This window comes from Pristis pectinata, chromosome 7 (genome assembly GCF_009764475.1).
Source record: "Pristis pectinata isolate sPriPec2 chromosome 7, sPriPec2.1.pri, whole genome shotgun sequence".
Taxonomy (NCBI): domain Eukaryota; kingdom Metazoa; phylum Chordata; class Chondrichthyes; order Rhinopristiformes; family Pristidae; genus Pristis; species Pristis pectinata.
In genome coordinates this window covers 40006286-40030220 of record NC_067411.1, presented here as the reverse complement: position 1 = coordinate 40030220, position 23935 = coordinate 40006286, and the positions used below count along the sequence as shown (strand labels likewise).

Here is a 23935-nt window from a genome sequence, read left to right as displayed (position 1 = left end):
TGTTAAATGAGATAGAAGAGAGCACCACATCCCTGTATCTAGGATTGCTAAATCTGTTGAATGGATTCCTGGAGTTCTCATCACATCATCTTCCAATATCTGGCCCATCCCCACATCAATTTCTGCTGTTGGTGGAATAACACATCAATCATTTTGAAACACCACCTTTCCAAGCCGAGCTATTTTTGTTGTTCTAAATTGATTGACACAACAGAGACTGCAGATGCTGGAGTCTGGAGCAAAAATCAAACTGCTAGAGGAACTCAGCAGGACAAGCAGCATCTGTGGAGGCAAAGGGATAGTTGATGTTTTGGGTCAAGACTTTGCATGGTCCTGATGAAGGGTCTCAATCCAAAATGTCAACTATCCTTTTCCCTCCACAGATGCTGAGTTCCTCCAGCAGTTTGTTTTTTTGCTGGATGAATTGAGTTGGTTTTTTTTGCCTTTTCCATCTCCAGTATCTTTAGAATTAATTGACAAAAATGTTGAAAGGAAATAAAAATAAAACCGAACGTTTTGCTTAACCAATTTTCCCAGCCCGCTGCTCCCATCATTGGTTTTCCCAGCCGGACGTTGCTTGCAAACAGAGCCCCAGAGATTGATCTTCAATCCCCGGAGACTCCAGGGTGATCCTGCAGGGTTGGCGACTCTACTGAGGTGTTCTGTGAAGGTGAATTCAACTTTGCTGATGAATGTTTTCTCCTAAAAATGAACAGGAAGAGCCTCCCATCCGGAGAGGCAGGAAGCCCACCAAGAAGAGGGAGGAAGACGTGGACATCGACCTGGACGATCCAGAGATCAATCACTTCTCCTACCCATTTCACGAGCTGATGCTGTGGGCTGTGCTCATGAAGCGGCAGAAGATGGCACTGTTCTTCTGGCAGCATGGTGAGGAGGCCATGGCCAAGGCCCTCGTCGCCTGCAAGCTCTGCAAAGCCATGGCTCACGAGGCCTCTGAGAACGACATGGTGGATGACATCTCCCAAGAGTTGAACCATAACTCCAGGTATGCGTGCTACCACTTTGCCCCAGCTTGGCTCATAGTCAGACAAAGGTTGTGAAGAAGAATTAGAGGGGAAAAACAGACAGACAAGGAGCTAAAGAAAAAGAAAGAAGAATGATAAAACAGAAGGACTGCCTTGAGCTGCCATTCTATCAACAGGTTTTTACAGGCAGTGAAGTGTCTTCGAAGTGTCAGCACTGTTGAAAGGGCCCAGAGACAGGAATGAGATAATAATTATGGGAAAATGATTCAGGACAATGAGAGGGAGGATCAATCATTGAATGGCAGCTTGGGAAGGTGGGAAGGAGAGGCTGTGATTAGTTCAGGTTTGATGGCTTGTGATGATCAGGCATGTTCAGCACTAACGTTGGACATTAGTCAGTTGGATATCTCTCTTTGTGCTTTGTTACCAATGAGAGAAGGAGGCTACCGTGTTCTGAAAGGAGTCACTGTGAAGCAGCCCATCTCCATGTGCAGAAGTGGAGGCCAAAGATCCCATCAGGAAATGGCTACGATCTCCCCATGTTTAACCTCCTCCTCCTTAAATAAAAGGAGCAATTCAGAAAGGAGTCTCTATTAATTCCCAGGATACCACTGGAACTTTACAACAACATCCTGCTTTTTTTATATAGTACCCTTCAGATAGAAAAACATAATCCCCAGGTTCTTCACAGGAATTTTATCTGGCAAAGGTTTAACTCTGAGTCGTACTGAGAGAAAGCTGGGTAGGTGACATAGGCCTGGCCAAAGAAGTAAGTTTTAAGGGAAGGATTATCTTCCCTAAAGGACTGTAGTGAACCAGATGGGTTTTTACAACAATTTGGTCATTTTAAACACCATTATATTAACGCACAATTATGATAATGACTTCTAATTCCAGATTTATTCCATTAATTCTCCAGTTGGGATGGTGGGTCCACATCTGACTAATGCAAGCCTCTGAATTACCAGACCATTAATATACTTTCTACACTGTCACAGCCCAGTTCATTCTCTGCTATAGTTTTCTATCATCCATTGGGAGACTCTAAATGCCAACTCATTTCTCATTCCTGCTCGATAATCCCACTTCCTTTCTCTGGATAATTCTGGCTGTCACGTTTCTCAGAGTAACTTCAAAAGCAGTCAAAAAGATATGAACCATATTGGTACAGGAGTAAGCTATTTACCAGCCACTGCCCCACTACCCCTTCACCACCCCCACTCTCCCCGTGAGCCAGTTCTCACACCATATGACACATAGATTCATTAAAAACAAGTGGTCAGTGCTGGCTAAATTTCTTTGCAGATTACAGTACATCAAGTTCATATTAATGCAAGTAGCAGGTTTCAGAATCAAGTGTCTCATTACTGGGGCTTTATTCACTATGCATGTCCTGCCATTATGATACTCTTCATAATACATCGCTGTAAATATTTTTGTCCAAAAATTGAAATAAATGGAGCCAGATTTCAGAAGCAGAGTAGAACATACAGTCACTCTTGTGTAACACACATAGCATGACTGCTCTGGGTGGAAATTCTAGACATTTTATGCGTTTTTAGTATTTTAATTTTCTTGGAAAATGGAAAAGCATTAACACAGGGTACTGGGAGAATCCTGTCTTTAGTCACCAGCACTAATTATGTGCCAGAGTATCATCTGCTAGGACACTTCACAACATTTGGCACTGAGAAATCAGCAGTTCCTCTTTGACTTCCCCCTGCCCCCCACACCCCCACCCCCCCAGCCCATCTCCCCCAAACAGCCAAAGCTAGATTAATTCTTCACTAAAACTCTCTTTTTGTCAGAAATTATCTCCATCGCAGCTAAAAAACAGGTCCGTCTCTCAGCCGGAGGCATCAGAGATCCACTTCCTGATGTCTAATTTGGATCTGACCTCACGCAAGTTAAAACTGTAATCCTTTGTCCTGCTTTGACTTATCCAGTCAGAGCAAATTCTAACCCTCTCTAAAGGTGAGTCTCAATTCAATTTGTTGTCCGAGTATCTGAGATGCCTTTTATTGGGAACAGGCATTCCCATTTTTTTCCACAGCCTTGCTGTTGCACTCATACCATCATTTGCATGCTACCCCTCAGATCTTTGTGGAACATTTGGCTTCAACTCCATCTCCCAGCATCTTCATTTCCCCCAACACCCCCATCCCACACCCCTTGACCCCAAGACCTGGAAGAGCCAAAACCTCCTCCCATTTTTTGGTGACTGGAGGTCGTGGAACATTGGAGACCTTGGTGTTAGAGAACAAATCCATGAAGGGGCAATGGCAGATTGTGGGCTATTCACATGGTCTGATGGTGAACAATGTGTTTGGGGCAGGATATGGGGGGTGTGGATTGCAGGGGGAAATGTTAACCTGTCGACACAAACCGAGCAGCATCATCTTTGCAGCGGAGCAGTGTACCAGAAGTTCCCTGTCAGTCTAGGAAAGAGCATCATTAGGAAAGACAAATGGAGATCAAAGGCTAGAAGTAATGTTGAAGATGGCTAAAGCTCTGGTTAGGCTCACTGAGAACCCACCTGAGAAACGAAGGACTGCAGGTGCTCCATTTGTCCTGGCAATGTACATCAAGAAGAAGGGATTGATCTCAGAGTGCACATGGTGCAGGTTCACCCTGATAGAAGTGGGACTAAAGGACAGTTTGTAGAGATGAGGCTTGTATTCTAATGACTGTGGAAGGTTAAGAAATGGTCAGTTTGAAATATTTAAGATGACTGAAATAAAGAGATCCAGAGAGAAATTGTTTCCTCTTGGTATTGGTATTGGTTTATTATTGTCACATATACTGAGATACAATGAAAAGCTTATTTTTGCATGCTATTCAGACACATTAAGCCATACATAAGTACATCAAGGTAGTAAAAAGAAAACAGAATGCGGAATATAGTGTTACAGTTACAGAGAAAGTGCGGTGCGGGTAGGCAGATAAAGTGCAAGTGCCACAATGAAGTAGATTGGGAGATCAATAGTTCATCTTTAGCGTATGAGAGGTCCATAGGTTAGAAGCTGTTCCTGAGCCTGGTGGTATGTGCTTTCAAGCTTTTGTATCTTTTGCCTGACCATAGAGGATAGAAGAGAGAATGACCGGGTAAGTGCAGGTCCTGATTATGTTGCCTACTTTCCTGAAGCAGTGGGAAGTGTTGACGGAGTCATTGGAGGGGAGGCTGGTTTGCATGATAGACTGGGCTGCATTCACAACCTCAGCAGTTTCTTACTCTCTTGTGCAGAGCAGTTGCCAGACCAAGCTTGTGATGCATAGATAGGTATGGCAACTGCTCTGCCCAAGACCGCAAGAAATTGTGGGAAGTCCAGAATGGGGCACAAGATTACAGTCAGATTGTTCAGGGTGATGGCAAGAAGTACTTCCTCACACAACAGGGAGCAGAAATAAGGAATTCTCTCCCCCCAAAAGCTCTTAAGATGTGTATAATCTAAAAATGTTTAAATTTACATTCCTCAATTTCTTGGAAGAGTATGAAAGGGACATTGAGCCACGCTAATGGACAGAGTTAAGTTAGGTTCAGCTATGATCTCCCTTGAACAATGGAACAGTCATGAGGGGCCTCCTTCTGTTCCTCTCTTACTGCAAATATCTGAAGTGCAAACAAGTCATTGAACACAAAAAGCAAGTACTACTACCTGTAGGGACATTTTTTTCCTCAATGATCTCTCCTTTTTACCCCAAGCTTTGGCTGGTTCATTTACCACAGAGAAGCCCAAGAAGGCTCTTCCTGTTCCAGGGGAAGAAACTGAAAATGAACATTGATGTGTGGGTTGTAATCAGTGGGCCTGACTTAAGTGCTGTTCCTCCTGCAGGGAGTTTGCACAGCTTGCCGTCGAACTACTGGACCAGTCGTACAAGCAGGAGGAGCAGATGGCCATGAAGCTGCTGACCTATGAGCTGAAGAACTGGAGTAACTCCACTTGCTTGCAGCTGGCTGTGGCGGCCAAGCACCGAGACTTCATTGCTCACACCTGCAGCCAGATGCTCCTCACGGACATGTGGATGGGACGGCTGAGGATGCGCAAGAATTCCAGTCTGAAGGTGAGGGGTAGAAGATGAGGGGGTAGAGTTTTTTAGTGCAGAAGCAAGCCATAGGGCCTTTGGATTAACTGAATCCAAATTCCCCTGCCAATGTCACGTCACATCACATCACACCATCCAATCTTTCCCCATCACCCACCATGCTTGCTGAGCTTCATTGGCTCCTCATACAACAACACCTACATTTTAAAATTCCCATCAATGCTTTCAAATCCAGCTATGTGCCAGCCCCTCCCTATCTCTGAAGCCCCTCCGACAACAGGAGTTCTTAGAGTCATAGAGTCGTAGAATAATACAGCACAGAAACAGGCCCTTTGGACCAACTCATCCATGTCAACCATGGTGCCTACCAAATTAGTCCTATTTGCCCGCATTTGGCCCATATCCCTCTAAACCTCTCTTATCCATCTACTTACCCAAATGTCTTTTCAATGTCGTTATTGTATCTGCCTCAATCACTTTCTCTGGCAGCTCATTTCATATATGCACCACCCTCTACGTGAAGATGTTGCCCCTCAAGTCCCTTTTAAATCTTTCACCTCTCACCTTAAACCTCTGCCCTCTAGTTTTAAGTCCCCTTCCCTGGGAAAAAGACCATGTGCATTCACCATATCTGTGCCTCTCATGATTTTATACACCTCTATAAGGTTGCCCCTCAATCTCCTACCCTCCGAATAAAGTCCTAGCCTGCTCAACCTCTCCTTTTAACTCAGGCCCTGATAGCATCCTCATAAATCTTCCCTGCACTCTCTCCAGTTTAATGACGTCTTTTCTATAACAGGGCAACTAAAACTGCAGTGCAGTCTCACCAATATCTTGTATAACTGTGACATAACTTTCCAGTTCCTGTACTCAATACCCTGACTGCTGAAGGCCAGCGTGCCAAATGCCTTCTTGCATTTCTCTTATCTTGCAAAACAACTTTTAGTGTGCTACCTCGTCAAACCCCTTTTGAAAATCCACCTACATTAAATCGACTGGTTCCCCTCGATCCACTCTGTGATACTTCCCTAAAGGACTCGAATAAATTTGTCAGACATGATTTCCCCTTTCATGACATCATGTTGCCTCTGGTTGGTCAGATTATGACTTTGCAAATGTTCTGATATTACCTCTTTAATGATTGACCCCAAGATTTTTTCCATTAATAGTCATTAGGCTACCTGGCCTATGATTTTTTACTTGCCACCCTTTTTGAATATTGGCAGTTTCCAATCCTTTTGTACCTCTCCAGAACCTCAGGATTTTTGGAAGATTACAACTAGTGCAACCAATATTTCTGTGGCCACTTCTTTTAGGATCCGAGGATGCAAACCATGAGGTCCAGGAGAGGTGCCGCCCCATTGGTTTACTTCATACTGGGGCAGTCCCTCACCAGCTGTCGAAGCCATTTTGTGAGTGCAGCCTGCCTGTGCATCAAAGTGCTGGTGGAAAATTACACCCGGGAGCAGACTGGTAGAAAGAATGTGGCCAAGGGGCAGGCAGTCAGTGATCAGAAGATTTGCCCCAGTGACATGAAGAATATATCCAACCACTTCCCCAGCACACACCTTCAAACAAATTGAAATAGCAACAGATTGTGAACATAAGATTCCACATATAGCAGTGCAATAATGTCCAGATGATCTGATGTTAGCATTTGAGACCCTCATCATAATGAACAAAACTGACATGTCAATCAACATTGTTTGTCTGATTCATGTATCTAAACTTGTTGTTGTGCTGTTTCCTGCTGGGTTTAAGTTCGACAGATCGTACAGATGTGGGCTTTACTGGCAAGGCCAGCATTGGATGCCCATCCTCAAGTACCTTTGAGAAGGTGGTGGTGAGCAGTTTTCTTGAACTGCTGCAGTCTTAGCAATGGAAGTCTTCCCGTAATGCTGATTGGTAGGAAATTCCAGCATTTAGAATGAAGAAATGGTGATATACTGTATTTCCAAGTCAGGATAGTGTGTGGCTTAGAGAGAACTTACATGTTCACATGTATCTGCTGCCCTATCCTTCTGGTTTGCAGTTCTAGGAGGTTGTATTACAGAACACTTTGTAAGTTGGTGCAGTACATTTTGTGGTTGGTGCAAAACTACATTTTTGCAGAATCTTAGTCCTTATAGTGGTGTTGCCTCTTTATTATCTGCATTGTGAGAACAGTCTTTCCAACACTTTTGACCTTTATATAAAACTAGGTGGTAGTGCAAGCTCTGAGGAGGATGCAGGGTGGCTTCCAGGGATATTTATAGGCTAACTGAAAGGCCAAGAACATGGCATTGGAACATAATGTGGATTCATCCTTTGGTAGACAAAGTAGAAAGGTGGAGTATTTTCTAAATGGTGAGAGATTGAATGTTCGTGTTCAGATACTGGTGTTTGGAGTGACCTGGGTGCCTTTGCATGAATCACTAACATTTAACATGCAAGCAATTAGGAAGGCAAATAGTCTTTACTGAAAGAGGATTTGACTACTAATCAGAGATGTCTTGCTCCAATTATACGCGGCCACAGTGAGAGTACATCTGGAATGTTGTGTACAGGTCTAGTCTTTCTCCCTAAAGAAGGATGTACCTGTAATACAGGGGGTGCGGTGAAGGTTCACCAGATTCCTGGGATGGGCAGGGGTTGTCGCATGAGGAGAGATTGAGCAGTTAGTACTCTCTAGAGCTTAGGTGATTTCATTGAAACCTCTGAAGTTCTTCAGGGGCTTGACAGGGTAGATGTAGGATGACATTTCCCCTGGCTGAGACATCTAGAATCACAGTCTCAAAATAAAGGGATAAGGGGCTGGTCATTCAGGACTGAGATGAGTAAAGAATTCTTCACCGAGAGGGTGGGAGGGGGTGGGGGGGGGAAGCAGTGAACCTTTAGAAATTATCTACTCAGTAGAGCTGTAGGGGCTCATTTGCTGAGTATATCCAAGCCAGAGATCGATAGGTTTCAGCTAACTGAGAGAACAAAGAGAGATGGATCAGTTCAGGTAAGTTGCACTGAGCCAGGATCTTGTTGAACAGAGGAGCAGGCAGGAGGTGCTGGATGGCATGCCCTGCTTCCATTTCTTATGTTGTTGTTATTTTTGTGATTTACAACAAGGTAGGTAATTAGGATCCAGTTATAAAATAACTTTATTCAGGTTGTTTGTTATTCCTGCTACAGATACCATCAATACTCACACTCCAGTACAAATGACTTTGGCTATTCTTCTTTTAAATCACCCAAACTATTCTAATCACAGGTCCCCAATTTAGCCGATAATTGCCGAGTTAGATTATTCCTCAGATGATCAGTCCAGTCCAATCACAGTTCATTGAGTTTGACAGTAGCACCAATGTTCATACCTCCCACTCTGTGCCCTCCTCGTTGTCCACTGGTGTGAATATGTGATCAGCCGGGTGATCAATTTCTAATTGTCCACATAGCCCAAGCTCTCCTGTCCAAATAACCCTCTGTACCCTTTTTCTTCATTGTTATCGTGTGATTTAGGCCTAAGCTGTCAACTTCCAATGTGAACAGTTAGAATGGAGTCATAGAGTCACAGAGTTATACAGCACAAAAACAGGCCCTTTGGCCAAACTGTCCCATGCTGACCAAGATGTCTGTCCCATGCTGACCAAGATATCTGTCCCAGCAAGTCCCATTCGCCTGCGCTTGGCCCATATCCCTCTCAGGCGTTCCTATCCATGAACCTGTCCAAATGTCTTTTAAACAATGTAATTGTGCCCACCTCTACCACTTACTCTGACAGCTCCTTCCATATACCCATCACCCTCTGTGTGAAAAAGTTTCCCCTTTTAAATCTTTCCCCTCTCACCTTAAATCTATATCCTCTGGGTTTAGACTCCCCTACCCTGGGAAAAGGACTGTGACCATCCACCTTATCTATGCCTCTCACAATTTTATAAACCTCTAGAAGGTCACCCCTTGGCCTCCTACGCTCCAAGGAAAAAGGTCCCATCCTATCCAACCTCTCCTTATAACTCAATAGATCGCAAAGTTTATTAATATAATTCCATTTGCAAATTGTAAATTGTCTTTGAAGCAGAATCCACAGAATGTACTTTTTAACTGGAAAGTTACCTTCTATTCCATTGTTTGGGATTGGAAGGATAATTCTATTGCAAGGGACCTCAAACTTACTATTTTTTCCCCAAGGTTATTCTGGGTATCCTGCTACCCCCATCAATCCTCAGCCTGGAATTTAAGAATAAGAATGAGATGTCATACGTGCCCCACAGCCAGGAGTCACCTTTACTTGGGAAAGAAGTGGAGGAGCCTGAGAAACCAGTCAAAGAAAAAGAGGAGGAGGACATGGAGTTCACAGTAAGCAAACACACAGATATCTATAACTTTCAAGATCTCCTGTAGCCATTCTATTCAGCGAATCTGTGGAATTCGTTGCCACAGAGGGTTCTGGAGGCCAAGTCATTGGGTGTATTTAAGGCAGAGATTGATAGGTTCTTGATTGGTAAGGGGGTTAAGGGTTACAGGGAGAAGGTGGGAGAATGGGAGATGAAAAAAAAAATCAGCCATAGTTGAATGGCAGAGCAGACTCAATGGGCCGAATGGCCTAATCCTGCTTCTATATCTTATGGTGTTACTTGGTCTGGCTGTATGTTGATATGCCTTGACTGAATACACCAGTATTTCTTGCTTCAATATTTCCAATTGTACCCTTTCCTGTACTCACCAGCCTCAAAGCTCAACCCATGAATGGCTAAGACTTCTGTTCCTATATTTTATCATCTTATGGTCTTATGGTCTATTTACGTAACTGATCCAGTTAATTTTCAGCCCAATGATGACCCCCTGGTTATTGATGTTGGAGGACTCCGTGATGCTAATGCTGCTAAGTGTCAACAGAAAGCAGTCAGACTCTCCCTTGTTGGAGATGGTCATTGGAACTATGGGCAGGAGTTGGCTTTCAGTGCCCTTGGGGAAATACCAGGATGTTGGAATGACTAACTCTGGCCATCGAAGAGCAGGCTAGTCTCACAATATTGAACCATATGTGACTTTCAGGCAATGCTTGATGGGGTGAATGGAGAATCGGCTCGAAAGAAAAATGAAGAAGTACCACCAACAGTACACAGAATGATCCCATTTGGAAGAAAAATCTATGAATTTTACAGTGCTCCAATTGTTAAGTTCTGGTTTCATACGGTAAGAAACAAAAGGATGAATTGATTGCAAACAGTATAAAAACAAAACGTGTAATTCTCACATTCCCAGAGACCGATAACTGCTGCACCAATGAGACCGATAACTGCTGCACCGATAACTGCTGCACCAAGGTGTCAATGTCAGGAGCTCTCAGAGGTCTTAGGTTAAGAGATCATTAGTTGAAAATAGCACCTCATAGCAAATTCAAATCAAATCCACTGTGTTAATGGTTCATATGGAAAGAGTCACTGCCATTTGCAATCAAAACAACTTCAGTTGGCTGGTCAAGTACCTTAAAACTCCTTTTTCAAAGTTCAAAGTTGAGTTTATTGTCATATGCACAATGCCTGTGATGCTGGTGCAAGTAAGTGTTTCATTGCACATGTATGCACAGGTGCAATGAGAAACTTATTTGCACCAGCATCATAGGCACATAGCATCAGATACACAACAATCACAAGAAAAACGTAAATTAATAGATAAGATAGGATATTTATTTATTTGTCACATGTACATCGAAACACACAGTGAAATGGGTCTTTTTGCGTTACTGAGAATGTGCTGGGGGCAGCCCACAAGTGTCACCTCGCTTCCGGCACCAACAAAGCATGCCCTCAACTCCTAACCTGTACATCTTTGGAATGTGGGAGGAAACCAGAGCACCCAGAGGAAACCCACGCAGACATGGGGAGAAGTACAAACTCCTTACAGGCAGCAGCAGGAATTGAACCCGAGTCGCTGGCACTGTAATAGCGTTACGTTAACCGCTACACTACCATGCCGCCCTCTACACTACCATGCTGCCCTCTACACTACCATGCTGCCCTCTTTTTACAAGAAAGAACACAATTAGAACAAACAAAACAAAGTCCATTGTAGTGCAAAGTGGTCAAAGTGATCATAGTGTCGCTATACTGAGGTAGGGATAGGGTTGTGCAGGTTGGTTCAAGAACCGAATGGTTGAAGGGAAGTAGTCCTTGAACCTGGTGCTGTGGGATTTCAAGCTTCTGTACCTCCTGCCCAATGGTAGCTGTGAGAAGATGGCCTGGCCCAAATGTTGGGGAACTTTGATGAAAGATGTTGCCTTCCTCAGGCAGTGCCCCATGTAGATACTTCCAATGGTGAGGAGGGATGTGCCAGCGATGTATTGGGCTGAGCCCACTACTCTCTGCAGCTTCTTACATTCCTGCACATTCGAATTGCTGTACCAGACCATGATGCAACCAGTCAACATACCTTCAACAGTATATCTGTAGAAGTTTGTTAGGTGTGCATATAGCTGACAAGCAAGTATTCATTACCCATCACTAATTCCCCTTGAGGAGGTAGTCATCAACTGCTTTCTTGAACTATTGTAGTCCTTTTGGTGTTGTTGGAGCTCCAGGATTTAGAACCAGTAACAATCAAGGAATGACTAATAACTTGGAGGGAAAAGTGATTGCATTCCAATCATGCTGCTGCCTACATCTGTCCTAGTGGTAGAGGTCACTGCTTATTAACTCTTCTGAATAATCTGTTCAAAAATTACATAGCTGTTCAGGTTTTGGCAAAGCCATCTTCTATTGCAGCAATCAGCCTGCTTCCATACATGCAGTTCGTTATCTTAATAGTTCATTCCTGCTATCAATAAAGGCATCATCATAATAAAACACATCTTGCATTTCAGCAGTGCCCATAAACCAAATATTTCAAGGCGTTATGCAGAGGAAATGAAGATTCTACCATGCACTGAAACAAGTTAGGAAAGATGACTTAAAAATCATTTCAAAATAACTTTTAAAGGGTTGAGAGAAGAAAGATATGCATATTTATGGCACTTTCAGGCAGCCAACAGGATGTCGCAGATAATGAAGTATTTTTGAAGTATCTTCGTTGTTCAAGCGTAAAAAACAGCAGCAAATTTGTGCACATCAAGCTCCCATAAACAGCAATATGATCAAATGTTTGGAAAACGAATAAAACTGCAGATGCTGGAATCTGAAGCAAAAACAAAATGCTGGAGGAAGTCAGGAAGTCAAGTAGCAATCAGCTGGAATTTTGTTTCCGAGTTTATCTTCTATCCTGTCTCTTCCCACTCTTCCTTTCCCTTCCTGTACCTTTGAGAGGAGGGTGCAGGAGGCTGGCCAAGCCCCCATGTGACTCATATGTGACCTGATGAAGGAATGCTTCCCACAGGAGCTCACCCTTATCCTTGGGTCTGTGATCTCCACCAGTCCTCAGTCAATGTATCTGAGTAACTTCCTATCATGGTGTCCCCTTCCTTCAAATTACTGAAACCTGAACGAGCCTGATTTTGTGATAGCAATGAAGCCAAAACTATTGGCGTTCATGAAACTGACAGACCCGTCAGGATTTCTGCATTGTGGATCGTTTGGCACAGAAATCACTCATTCAGAGCACCTCATCATACTCTGCTATTTGTGGCCTTCTCTGCCACAACCAAAGGAAATCACTTGAATTGATATGAGCATCAGCTTTTTGCAAACCAGTCCCCATTAAAAATACCCTGAAAATTTTACTCTTAGTTACATGAGATCTGAATGATCTTAATGGAACACTAAATCAAAATTATTGCTTCGCAAAGTTTCTCAACCTAATATGTGTGTGCATTGTAATTTCATTACATGAAAATTGCAAAACTAGTACTTAACATTTTAAATATATTTATAATATCTTCTACGACAATTATAAGTTCCAATTTTTATTTAGTATGCTGTATAACCCTAATAAACTCACAAAATAATTTTCAAATGAAGGTCAACATAGATAAATGAGAGCTGGTGCATTACAGAAGTGACCTATAACTTGTACGGTTCAGTTCCAGGTGGGGTAAAGGAACAATGGAATTTGAGTACTTAGGCACCAATCACTAAAGGTTCCAGCAAAGATAATAAGGTCATTAAAACATTAAACCGAGCACCAGGATGTGTTTCAAGAGGGATAGGATTGAAAAGTAGGGAAGTTATGCTAAACCTGTTTTGAACCTTAGTTACATGATGTGGTGTTGCATGCAGTTCTGGTTATTGTATTATAAAATGGATATTGAGGCATTGGAGAGGGTGCAGAGGTTTCCACGGATGATACCAGGAATCCAAGGGCAGACAAATGGTGAACATACTGGGCCCCTTGCCTTTTGAGAAAAAACGGCTGACTATCTGTAAGAGACGTTTCAAATGATGAAAGGTTTTGATAGAGTGGATACAGAGAGAATGTTTCCACTTGTAGAAGAGCATAACCAGAGACCATCAATGTTAGATAGGCATCAAGAGATCCAACAAGAAATTCAGAAGAAACCTTCTCACCCAAAGAGCAGGGAGAATGTGGAACTCACCACCACAGGGAGTGGTTAAAGCGAATTGTATCGATGCATTTAAGGGAAGTCGGGCCAGGTATTAGAGGGAGAAGTGAATAAAGGGTTACACTAATAAATCCAGATCGGGAGAAGGGTCGTGAGGAACCAACACCACCATGGACTGTTGGGCCAAACAGCCCATTTCTGTGCTGTACATTCAGTCTAACCCTTTGTAAGATTGCAGCCAACCTTTTGGAAATGTTGTTGATATAATGTGGTGTGCTTCCTGTCATACAGCTGGCATACTTTGGCTATCTGATGCTTTTTAATTACATCGTTTTGGTGAAGATGGAGCGGTGGCCGTCAGTGCAGGAGTGGATAGTCATTTCTTACATTTTCACACTCGGCATAGAGAAGATGCGAGAGGTAAGCTTGATGAGAACTTGCATTTATATAGCACTTCTGTCTCAAACCATCCCAAGTAGCTTTTCAATAACAAACAATTTAACACTGAGTCATATAAGCAAATATGAGAAGCGGTGACCAAACATTTTGTCAAAAAGGTAGGATTTAAAGGAATGGTTTAAAGGAGGAAAGGGAGGTGAAAAGGTAAGAAGGAAACATCCCGAGCTTACACTTTCAGCAGCTGAAAGTAAATTTTTTTAAATTTTAAATTTTATTTACAGCGTGGTAACAGGCCCTTTTGGCCCAACGAGTCCGCGCCGCCCATTTTAAACCCCAGATTAACCTACCCGTACGTCTTTAGAATGTGGGAGGAAACCGGAGCACCCGGAGGAAACCCACACAGACACAGGAGAACGTATAAACTCCTTACAGACAGCGACGGGAATCGAACCCCGATCGCTAGCGCTGTAATAGCGTCGCACTAACCGCTACGCTACCGTGCGCCCTATAAGCATGAATGGGACAAAGGAAATTATGGATGCACATTGGGCCAGAACTGGAGAAGTAGCAAAATTATGGAGGATGGTAGGTGAAGGTGGTGGGGCCATAGAGAGATTTGAACAGAGGGATGAGAAGCTATTGTGTACATAGATCATTCCTTGTGGGTAGGTACAATTTCATTTCCACAGTACTGAATGTTGAGGAATGTCAAGTTTCACTCTGAAATATGTGAATGAGCTAAGCTTTGTCAAATCTGGCAAGGTCAACTCACAAGCCAGGTGACAATCATGACTTCTTGACCTCAGCAATTGTCTGGAATTTTGTTTCAGGGAGATCTTCAAGGATTCAGGAAGCTCTGTTTCTAGCTGCTGCCAAATACAAGTCCAGTTTCCACATGCCTTGAACAGAAACTGTAGCAAAAGTGGGTTAGAGGAATTAGGAGTGAATCATTTAGGGACAACCTATCACTAAGCCCCCACAGATGGTTCCCTGTTTCCAAGAATAGGCAGCCAAAAATCTCTGATTGTGCAGCTACAGACAGAGGCTAAAATAAAATTAAGAGGAGTGGGAACATCTCTCCAGTTTCTGCCTGTCTCAACACTTCATCTTGGAGACACAACCTCTCATTTAACCACTATGGTTTGACTGTAATCTCTAGATACATCAGTGGAATGAGCACTGGCAGTATTAACAATAATATCTTTCATTCCCCAGGCAATTTATGTTTAAATATGTGCCCATTTTGAAATACTTGTCTTGTGTTCCAGTTTGGTCCTTCTCTGGATGGCTGGGAACAACTTTTGGACGTTGTTGTGTATTTAAGGCAGAGATTGATAGGTTCTTGATTGGTTAAGGGTTAAGGGTACGGGGAGATAGCAGGAGAATGGGGTTGAAAAAAAAATCAACCGCGACTGAATGGCAAAGCAGACTCAATGGGCCAAATGGCCTAATTCTTCTCCTATATCTTATGGTCTTACGTGGTGTATGTTGTTGTGCCTTGATTGAATGCACCAATATCACTTGCCTCAATAGTTCCAATTATACCCTTCCCTATACTCACCAGCCTCAAAGGTTAACTCATGAATGGCTAAGAATCTTAGCCCTGACACTGCTAAGCACTGTTTACCCTGCTGGCCTGTTCCATTGAATTAATAGCATGATTTGACTTGATCAGATCCTGATGTCAGAGCCTGGTAAACTGTTGCAGAAGGTGAAGGTCTGGCTGCAGGAGTACTGGAACATCACCGATCTCATGGCTATCCTGCTTTTCTCTGTGGGGATGGTGCTACGCCTGCAGGAGAAGCCATATATGAGCTACGGCAGAGTCATCTACTGCGTTAACATCATTTACTGGTACATTCGCCTATTAGACATCTTCGGGGTCAACAAGTATCTGGGGCCTTATGTCATGATGATTGGAAAAATGGTAAGATGAATAAGCTATTTAATCAGTCAGCTCTGTATTCAAATTTGGCTCCGGGCACAGATAATAGTACCGTAACTGAGAGATTGCAACTACCAGGAAAGGCTGGGTGGGCTTGGCTCCTAAGGAAAAGGGAGGCCACAGGTTGATTAGATGGAGCTACATAAGATTATAGAATGGCTTGACAGGCTGAATGAAGAGATGTTTCTATTTGCAGGTAGGACCAGAAATAGGGGCCATAAATTTTAAAAGAAGCATCTAATAAATCCAACGTGGAACTCAGAAGAAATGTCCTTATCCAGAGAGCAGTGAGAATTTGGAACACTCTCAGTGGGAATGGTTAAGATGGACAGCAGAGATGCACTTAAGAGGAAGCTGGATAAACTGAGCAAGAGAAAGCAGTGGAAAACCATGCTAAGAGGATGAGAGGAAGAACAGTGGGAGGATACTTGTGAGCATAAAGAATGACACAGACCATTTGGGCCAAATAGTCTTTTTCTGCACTGTGATTCTATGTTATTCAATGTGAATGCATGAAGCTTTCAAAACCTCTATTCTTAAATCTATTGTAAGTGGATAATTCAAAGCATTGAATGTTATGTTTCTGAGTGGAGAAGTTTAACCATTCATCTTTCTGAGGAAGGATAGAGTGGCACAGCACAGAATGATGCCAGAAGAAACATGGTTAAATTACAAGCAGGGATTATGTAAACTAGGCTTGTATTCCCTTGATCTAGGCGACAATGGGGTAGTATAATCGATGTGTTTAGGATGAAGTAGACAGAGAGAAACAATTTCCTTTGCCATGCAGAATACAGAGTAAACGTAAAGTAAGAGCCAGGCTGCCAGGAATAATTCTTCACACAAACGGGAACTGGAAATCTGAAATTCTCTCCCCCAAGAAGTTGCTGGGGCTGGGGATCAATCAAAAATTCCAAGACTGAGATCAATAAATCTGAGTTCATTAAAGGAATCAAGGGAAATGGAGCGACATTGGGTAACTAGGGGGTTGAGACAGAGAATTAATGAATAGCAGGCCAGGTTGGAAAGAATGGATGGCTTACTCCTGTTCCTGAAAGTATTTTCACAAGTACATTTCACTTTAAAATAATTTTTGTTTTATTGTGCTGTATTTACATGAACATTGCGTTGTTGCAAATACAATTATCGAATTCAAAACTTCAGTCATTCATTCTTTATCAAGTATGCAAAGGAAAGAAACAAAAAGATGTATTTTATTATGTCCTTTCTACGATGGTACAAATGGAGTTAAAAATAATTCATTCAAAGGAAATAGCCCGGATTTTATTTTGCCTCAATGATCCCACAAATCAGGTTGCATCCCAACACCTACACCAGCTTAATCCCTCTGAAGAAGGCCTGGAAATTTCAGACATGTTTCTGGGAACAACCTTCCATAAAGTTATGTTTGGTCTGGTATCCAAGGGAGGAGTTAATTCATTCAAGGTGTACCTCTTCCTCATCTTCTTCCCCCTCTAATGATTTCGTATGAACTTCGTCACATGCTTTTCCCTCTCCTTCCATTCGATTCCCTGTTTCCTGCCCCTTTGCTCTATTGGGTTGCTCCATAAGAGAATCACCATTAGGAATTCTATATTCACATGGGAAAGTGCAGGATATAATTTCTCAGGCATAAGGTTACCTGTGAGAGGAAAAAGTGATGGAGAAAAATTATCCTTAAATTGACCTCCATGAGAAAATTTACCAGGACTAAAAGGGTTAATACTGAGGCTGGTTGCATAGACAGGTTTCTTTGAGCAAAGATTTAGGTGTGATTAGAAGAATTAATAGAGTGGACAGAGAGAAACTGTTTCCTCTAGTGGGGGAGTTGAGAACAAGGGAGAAGTCAGGAACCAAATTCTCTCAAAGGGGAGTTAAAACCTGGTACTCTTCCCTCCTCAAAAAACTGTTGAACCATTGGGTGTAGATGAGTGAAGATACAAGTCGCCCATAGTCTAGTGAAAAGCAGAACAAGTGGCTGAACGATGTCCTCTCTTCCCAGGTTACCAATAATGCATCTTTTCTCAACTCTGCTCCTTGTAGATGATCGACATGATGTACTTTGTGATCATCATGCTGGTAATTTTAATGAGCTTTGGAGTGGCACGCCAAGCAATTCTTCACCCGAATGAAGATCCATCCTGGAGGCTGGCGAGAAACATTTTCTACATGCCCTATTGGATGATCTATGGAGAAGTGTTTGCTGACCAAATTGATCGTGAGTGAGCGTGGGTTACTGTGGGTGATGATGAATGCCAAGTCACTGTGATTGTCTGGGGGTGAATGAGTGTGGTGCTGTGTCCCCATGGGTGACCAGGTATGTCTATGAGTCGTTGATAATATCCATGAGTTAGGAGGTGTGACTGCGAGTGAGAGACCTTGCATTGCTGTATGTGCAAGTGACTCGTGGGTAACTGTGCTTGACCGTGAATACTTACAAACCACAGTGATAGAGTACAAGTGACTGTCAGTTACCCTACAGGTGCCTGAGAGCCTGCTTATGCCTTGGAAAGATTTTGCAATGTAAATCTAATCTTAAATTACTTACATAAGCCAGATTTTAAAGCAAAAAAATTGCTTATGTGTCAAAAATTCATCATATAACATCAACAAGAAAAAGATGAGAATTCTGTTTCTACACTTCCAAAACTGATTGCTTGAATCAGGAGCTTTCCCTATGAGTCATTGCTTACCAGATAAATGGAATGGTAAAATTTCACTAATCACGTAACAAATGGCACACTAGCCCAAAGAAGAGCAACAAGCTGAATTTATGTAGCACCTGTAAATAAAGTAAAACATCCCAAAAGTGGCTTCATAGGAATTTTATCAAATAAAATGCAATGCCAAATTACCTAAGGGGATATTAGTACAAAAATAAAATAGCGCATATGCTAAAAATCTGAAATTGAAACTGAAAACACAGGTAATACAGAAAATGCAGATTAGTTATCATCTGTACAGAAAAAAAAGTCAATGTTTCAGGTATATCACCTTTCTCATTGTGAAAAATTAATAATGCCTCTTTCTCAGCTGAGGACAATTGATTTGTTGGAGGTTTCTGGCATTTCCTTGTCTTTAGTGACGTTGGTAATAGTACAGGTGACCATAACCTTGGTTAAATGGAATGTCTAAAGGAATGTATTAAATAAAGAAATAGAGCCAGGGAGATTTGGAGAGAAAGCCCCACGGCTTAAGGTCTTGGCGACAGAAGGCATGGCTGCCAATGATGAGCATGATGATGGTCTGGAATGTTCAAGAGACTAGGGAACTCTGAAGTTAATAGGACTAGGGGAAGTTACTGAGATAGAAAGCAGTAAGACCACAGAGGAATTTGAAAAGATTGGCATATGGGAATAAATAATAGTTTTATAATCCTTTGGAACCCTGAAGAATTACAGGACACTGTGTCCCATGATAATGATTGAGGAATGGGGCTGTCAGGTCCCCATTCAACAACTTTAGTATAGCACCATCCTTCCACACAGGACTAAACAACATGATTCCATCCAGAGCTAAAAGGGCCTGTTTTGTTAGGGCAGGATCTAGAGATCAGGCTTGTTTTCACATGAGAATGTAATATTAACCTAAATGAGATGACTGAAAAGGAATTGATGATTTATGGAGAAAGACATTATTTTCTCCGGCAAGGAAGTCCAGAACAAGTGGGCATTAAAGTTAGGGCCAGCCTGTTCATGGGTGATGTCAGAGAGTATTTCCTCACACAAATCACAGGAAATTAGGAACAACTGTTCTCCCCACACTTGCCCAAAATCTGTTTAGGCTGGGGTCATTAGGAAATTTCAAAACTGCAAATGATTTTTTTGCTAAGCAATGTGTATGAAGGTTATGGAGTCAAGATACAGATCAGCTGTCATCTAACTGGATGGTGGGGTAAGCTCAAGGAGCTGAGAAACTTCCTCCTGTTCTTACAAGATGGGCAGGGTCAAAATTCAAGCTAGTATTTCTATCCATCTCAAGGCACAGAAAATGGTACATTATAAATCAGACGATGACTCGTTGATTTGCCACTTATTCATGTGGAGCTGTTTCCTTTTTCCTGTACATTTTGAAGTTACCTTTTTAATTTCTTATTTTTCCCCCCTTTATTATTTTGCTCCTACCTTGCACTGTGAACTGTCAACATGTTGGACTCCATTATCATCCAGGGAAAAGCTCATCATTATTTAGGTTGGTTGATTCATGTTTATGTTTATCCATTCCTATTATCCTAATTCATGAACCATCTTGAGGTTGGATCCACAAACTGCGGAGGCAAGACTAATGTACTTAACCCAATTCCAGAACCCCTAATGAAAGAGCATCAGCCAATGGGTAGCACCCTCACATCTGAGTCAAAAGGCTGCAGGTTCAATTCTCACTCTATAAACTTGAGGATAAAATATCTAGATGGATATTCCTGTGCAATACAAAATGTGGCCCTTGAAGATATAACCTTAAACTGATGCCCCTTTTGCTCTTGGAAAGACATAAATTAATTTACGGGACTATTTCAAAAAAGGGCAGAATTCTCTTGGTCAGCATTATTAACAAAAGAAAAACATTATCTGGGCATAATAGCATCTCTGTGGGATCTTCTTATGTGCATGTTGTGCCACTGAGTTTCTTCTAACACTTCAAAACCACTTCATTGTCTATAAAGGGTTTGGGATGACCTGATTGTCATGAAATATATGGTGAAAATGAAATGCTTGTATTGCTGCAAATACCTAAAACCTTAATGTGTTAACCATTGCTCGGGTTTTAATCCTATATGGCATTTCCATGAGCTTGGGATGACCCATCATGCTTTATATCCAATGAGGTCCTATTGAATCACTGTTGGAATGCAGGAAAAGGCAACCAATTGGTGCACAGCAATCTTCCACAACCAGGAATTTGAGTAACACTGGATAATTGGTAATGTTGGTTGAGGAATAAATTTTGGCCAGGACACTAGGGCATCAGTTTAACATCTCACCACAAGGACAGCAGCCAGAAGAGCAGGTCTTTCACTCAAACATCAGGATGAAAAGAAACCTGACCTTTCCTGCAGAGCCCCACTGTAAGAATGGTTGAGCAGTCGGCAAAGACTTATGAATGACACCAGCACCACTTGATACTGGGCAAAACATTAGGGAAAGGGAGTAAGGAGAGGGAGGGAGGCTTCCAATCTGACCCCAGTCATAAAGGTGATGGAGATATGACAGCCAGGGCTGTTCTCATTGAATTCTTTCTGAAGATTTTGTTACACAACCTCCCATTGGTTCCCTGGTTTGTCCACCTTGGCAACACCCTCAGTCAATAGGAAAGCAAACAGGCTCTGCTTTGGTTGGTTGAGGCTGGACTCTCAGTCAAGCATCAGGTTACAATGTTTCTACCTGATAAATGATCAAAATAATCTTTCCTTCAATTTTCCATGATTTTTCTCCTAGGTATCACATGCACCAGTGTTCTGAAGGTCAATCATCAATTCTTGAAATATTGAGTATATTCTGGGAGGGTTAACCACGGAGATGCTGGGGACTGGGTTCCAGACTGTGATCAGAGTATAGTACCCCATCAGCCAGGGAGAACTTTTGCTTAAATGTGATGTTGGCGGCTGTCCTTTCCCATCACTATGATTGATCACAATGCTCAGGTCTCATAATTCAGCAGCAGGCTCAAGGAGACACCTGGCTTACACCACCTGGTAACTTCCTATTTTACAGCAAATGGCTTTGCTTAATAGTAAAACCTTCTATATATAAATTAATACATTTAACTGCAGCTCTCATTAAACATAAACTGCAATGTTCCACATCTTGTTTCATAACTTACTGCTAAATTGGAAATATTGTTTCAGATGGCTCTTTGAAAATGTGACCTCTCTTAAAATGTGTACATCTGTGTACCTTAGAGGCACTAATATCATGAAAGGTTTGGACAGCAGGAACAAGGAGCAACAGTTTGCAGCAGCAAAAGGCGATTAGAGCACACAGGTTTGAGGTGATGAGACTATGGTTCTTTATGCAACAGACTGTTATGATCTGTCTTATGAGGCAATGGAAGCAGATTCAATAGTAACTTTCAAAGATGAATTCAATACATATTTAAAAGGAAAAGCTGCAGGGCAAAAGCAGGGAGAGTGGAACTACTTGGACAGCTCTTTCAAAGAGTCAACACAGACACTGTGGGCCAAATTACCTCCTCATGAGCTGCAAGACTGAATAAAATTCAAATTAAAGTTAATAGAAATGCAGCATCTACCAATTTAATAGCTATAGGACTAATAAGACTGCATATTTACTGCAATAAATTAATTGCATATTTAGAGCTCATGATCCAAACTGGGAATGTTAAAGACAACCAGCAGAACATTAACTTAATGATAACACCCAACTTTCCTCAATGGTTAAACCTCTTCCAGGAGAATTATCTCCCTGTAATTCTCTACCCCCATCTGTGTACAGAATGGGACTTCCTATGTCTGCCCCAGTCAACACTGAGCTCAACTTTGCTCGCATGCTACAGTATATAGATATGTAAAGGTGCAGCGATGATCATCATTTTGTTAATATATCCTTTTCCTTTCATTTTAGCTCCATGTGGGGCTGGATTGACGGAGGATGGTAGACCCCTACCTCCTTGCATAACTGGAGCATGGATCATCCCTGCTATAATGGCCTGTTATCTCTTGGTTGCAAATATACTGCTGGTGAACCTCCTTATAGCTGTGTTCAAGTGAGTACTGAACCATGTGTAGTATATGAAGTATACAAAATGGTAAAGGATATCTTTCAGAAAGAAAATTAGATTGGATATTGAAAAGAACAATTGCTTATGTATACAGTCTCAGTTATACTCCAGTGTTAATAATTCATGTGCTATTGTTTTATTGTCAAAACCTTTTATGTTAACAAGTGCTAAATGCTGGGCTTTAGGTGTGTGGTAACAATCTGGAGGTACCCAAGATGGGAAACTCAACTGAATGGGAAGATTAGTAAAAAAGGGGGAGAAATTCATCTTCAGTCACATGGAACATGCAACATAAGAAAGAATGCACGGTGTGCTCTGCTTCTGAAACTTCATTCCATAAGACTCCATAGAAATGAATTTCAGGAGTAGAGTCCAGCACACACACACACATACTGCAGGGTGAGTTTAAGGTAGGCAGTCAAGGATAATGTTAATCCCTGATATTAGAATCAGCATCAAGTACCAACAAAATCAGCTCAACTATAGTGTGAAAAAATTGAAATAAAGAATCCATGGAATAAAAATGAAGCCATGTGGCTGAAATATATAGGCAGCATAATTAAAGAATCATAAAGTCTCTGGTCAAGGAAGGAAGCAACTTGCCCATCAAACCTCAGTCAGCTCAGGCCACTGGTTACTTTAGGGTTAATTTTGAAATTAAGGGAGATAAAGGATCAGAACAGATATAAATATGTTGTCAGCTCCCCCACTTATCTTCGTGACAGTGCACAGAACACAACCCATAAGAACAGGAACAGAACACCTGGCCACTCAAGCCTGCCTTTCCATTCAATATCATCAAGGCTGATCTGCGAATACCTCAGCTTCTCTCCTCTGAGACTCACTAATCTGACCCCTGGGAAGGAGTTTTCTTACAAGGAAAAATCAAGTAAATTGGGCTTTTTCTGTCTAGAGTTTAGAGAAAATAGGAGTGATTATTACTGAAACAGAGAAGTTTCTGAGAGGGCAGATGTGGTGTTTTCCCTTGTGGGCAAGTCTACAACTCAGGGGTATAGTCTTTGGATAAAGGGACCACCAGTTAAGATTAAGATGGGGAGGAAGTTCTTCTCTGAGGGTTATAGATCCTTGGAATTCTCTTCTCTAGAGATCTGTGGGTGCTAAGACATTGGGCTGAAATGCCTGTTGCTGGTACTGCAGAGAACTGCCAGCTTGCTGCAGTTTACACTGAAGTGGGCTCCAGCATTCCAAACCCATGGATTGGAAGTCAAAAACGTAAAACGCTCACTTTGCCTCCAAATGCACCTTTGGAGCATTAAATAAATAGGAGAGCAGACAGGCCAGATATACCTACTATCTGTGGAGACACAAGAGACTGCAGATGCCGGAATCCAGAGCAAC

The 23935-nt window shown here is 42.1% G+C and overlaps 1 protein-coding gene across 8 annotated transcripts in view; it reads left to right on the top strand.

The window, feature by feature from the left end:
* The window catches only part of trpm3 (transient receptor potential cation channel, subfamily M, member 3), a 255890-nt gene that overhangs the window by 218459 nt on the left and 13496 nt on the right, over window positions 1-23935 (top strand). For all 8 annotated transcript variants that reach the window (XM_052019204.1, XM_052019203.1, XM_052019202.1 and 5 more), the window contains 8 exons: window positions 717-1006; window positions 4820-5048; window positions 9189-9356; window positions 10056-10196; window positions 13786-13914; window positions 15569-15820; window positions 17882-18056; window positions 22420-22561. In XM_052019204.1, coding sequence (XP_051875164.1) covers window positions 717-1006; window positions 4820-5048; window positions 9189-9356; window positions 10056-10196; window positions 13786-13914; window positions 15569-15820; window positions 17882-18056; window positions 22420-22561 — 1526 coding nt within the window. The remainder of the gene's footprint in view (window positions 1-716; window positions 1007-4819; window positions 5049-9188; window positions 9357-10055; window positions 10197-13785; window positions 13915-15568; window positions 15821-17881; window positions 18057-22419; window positions 22562-23935) is intronic.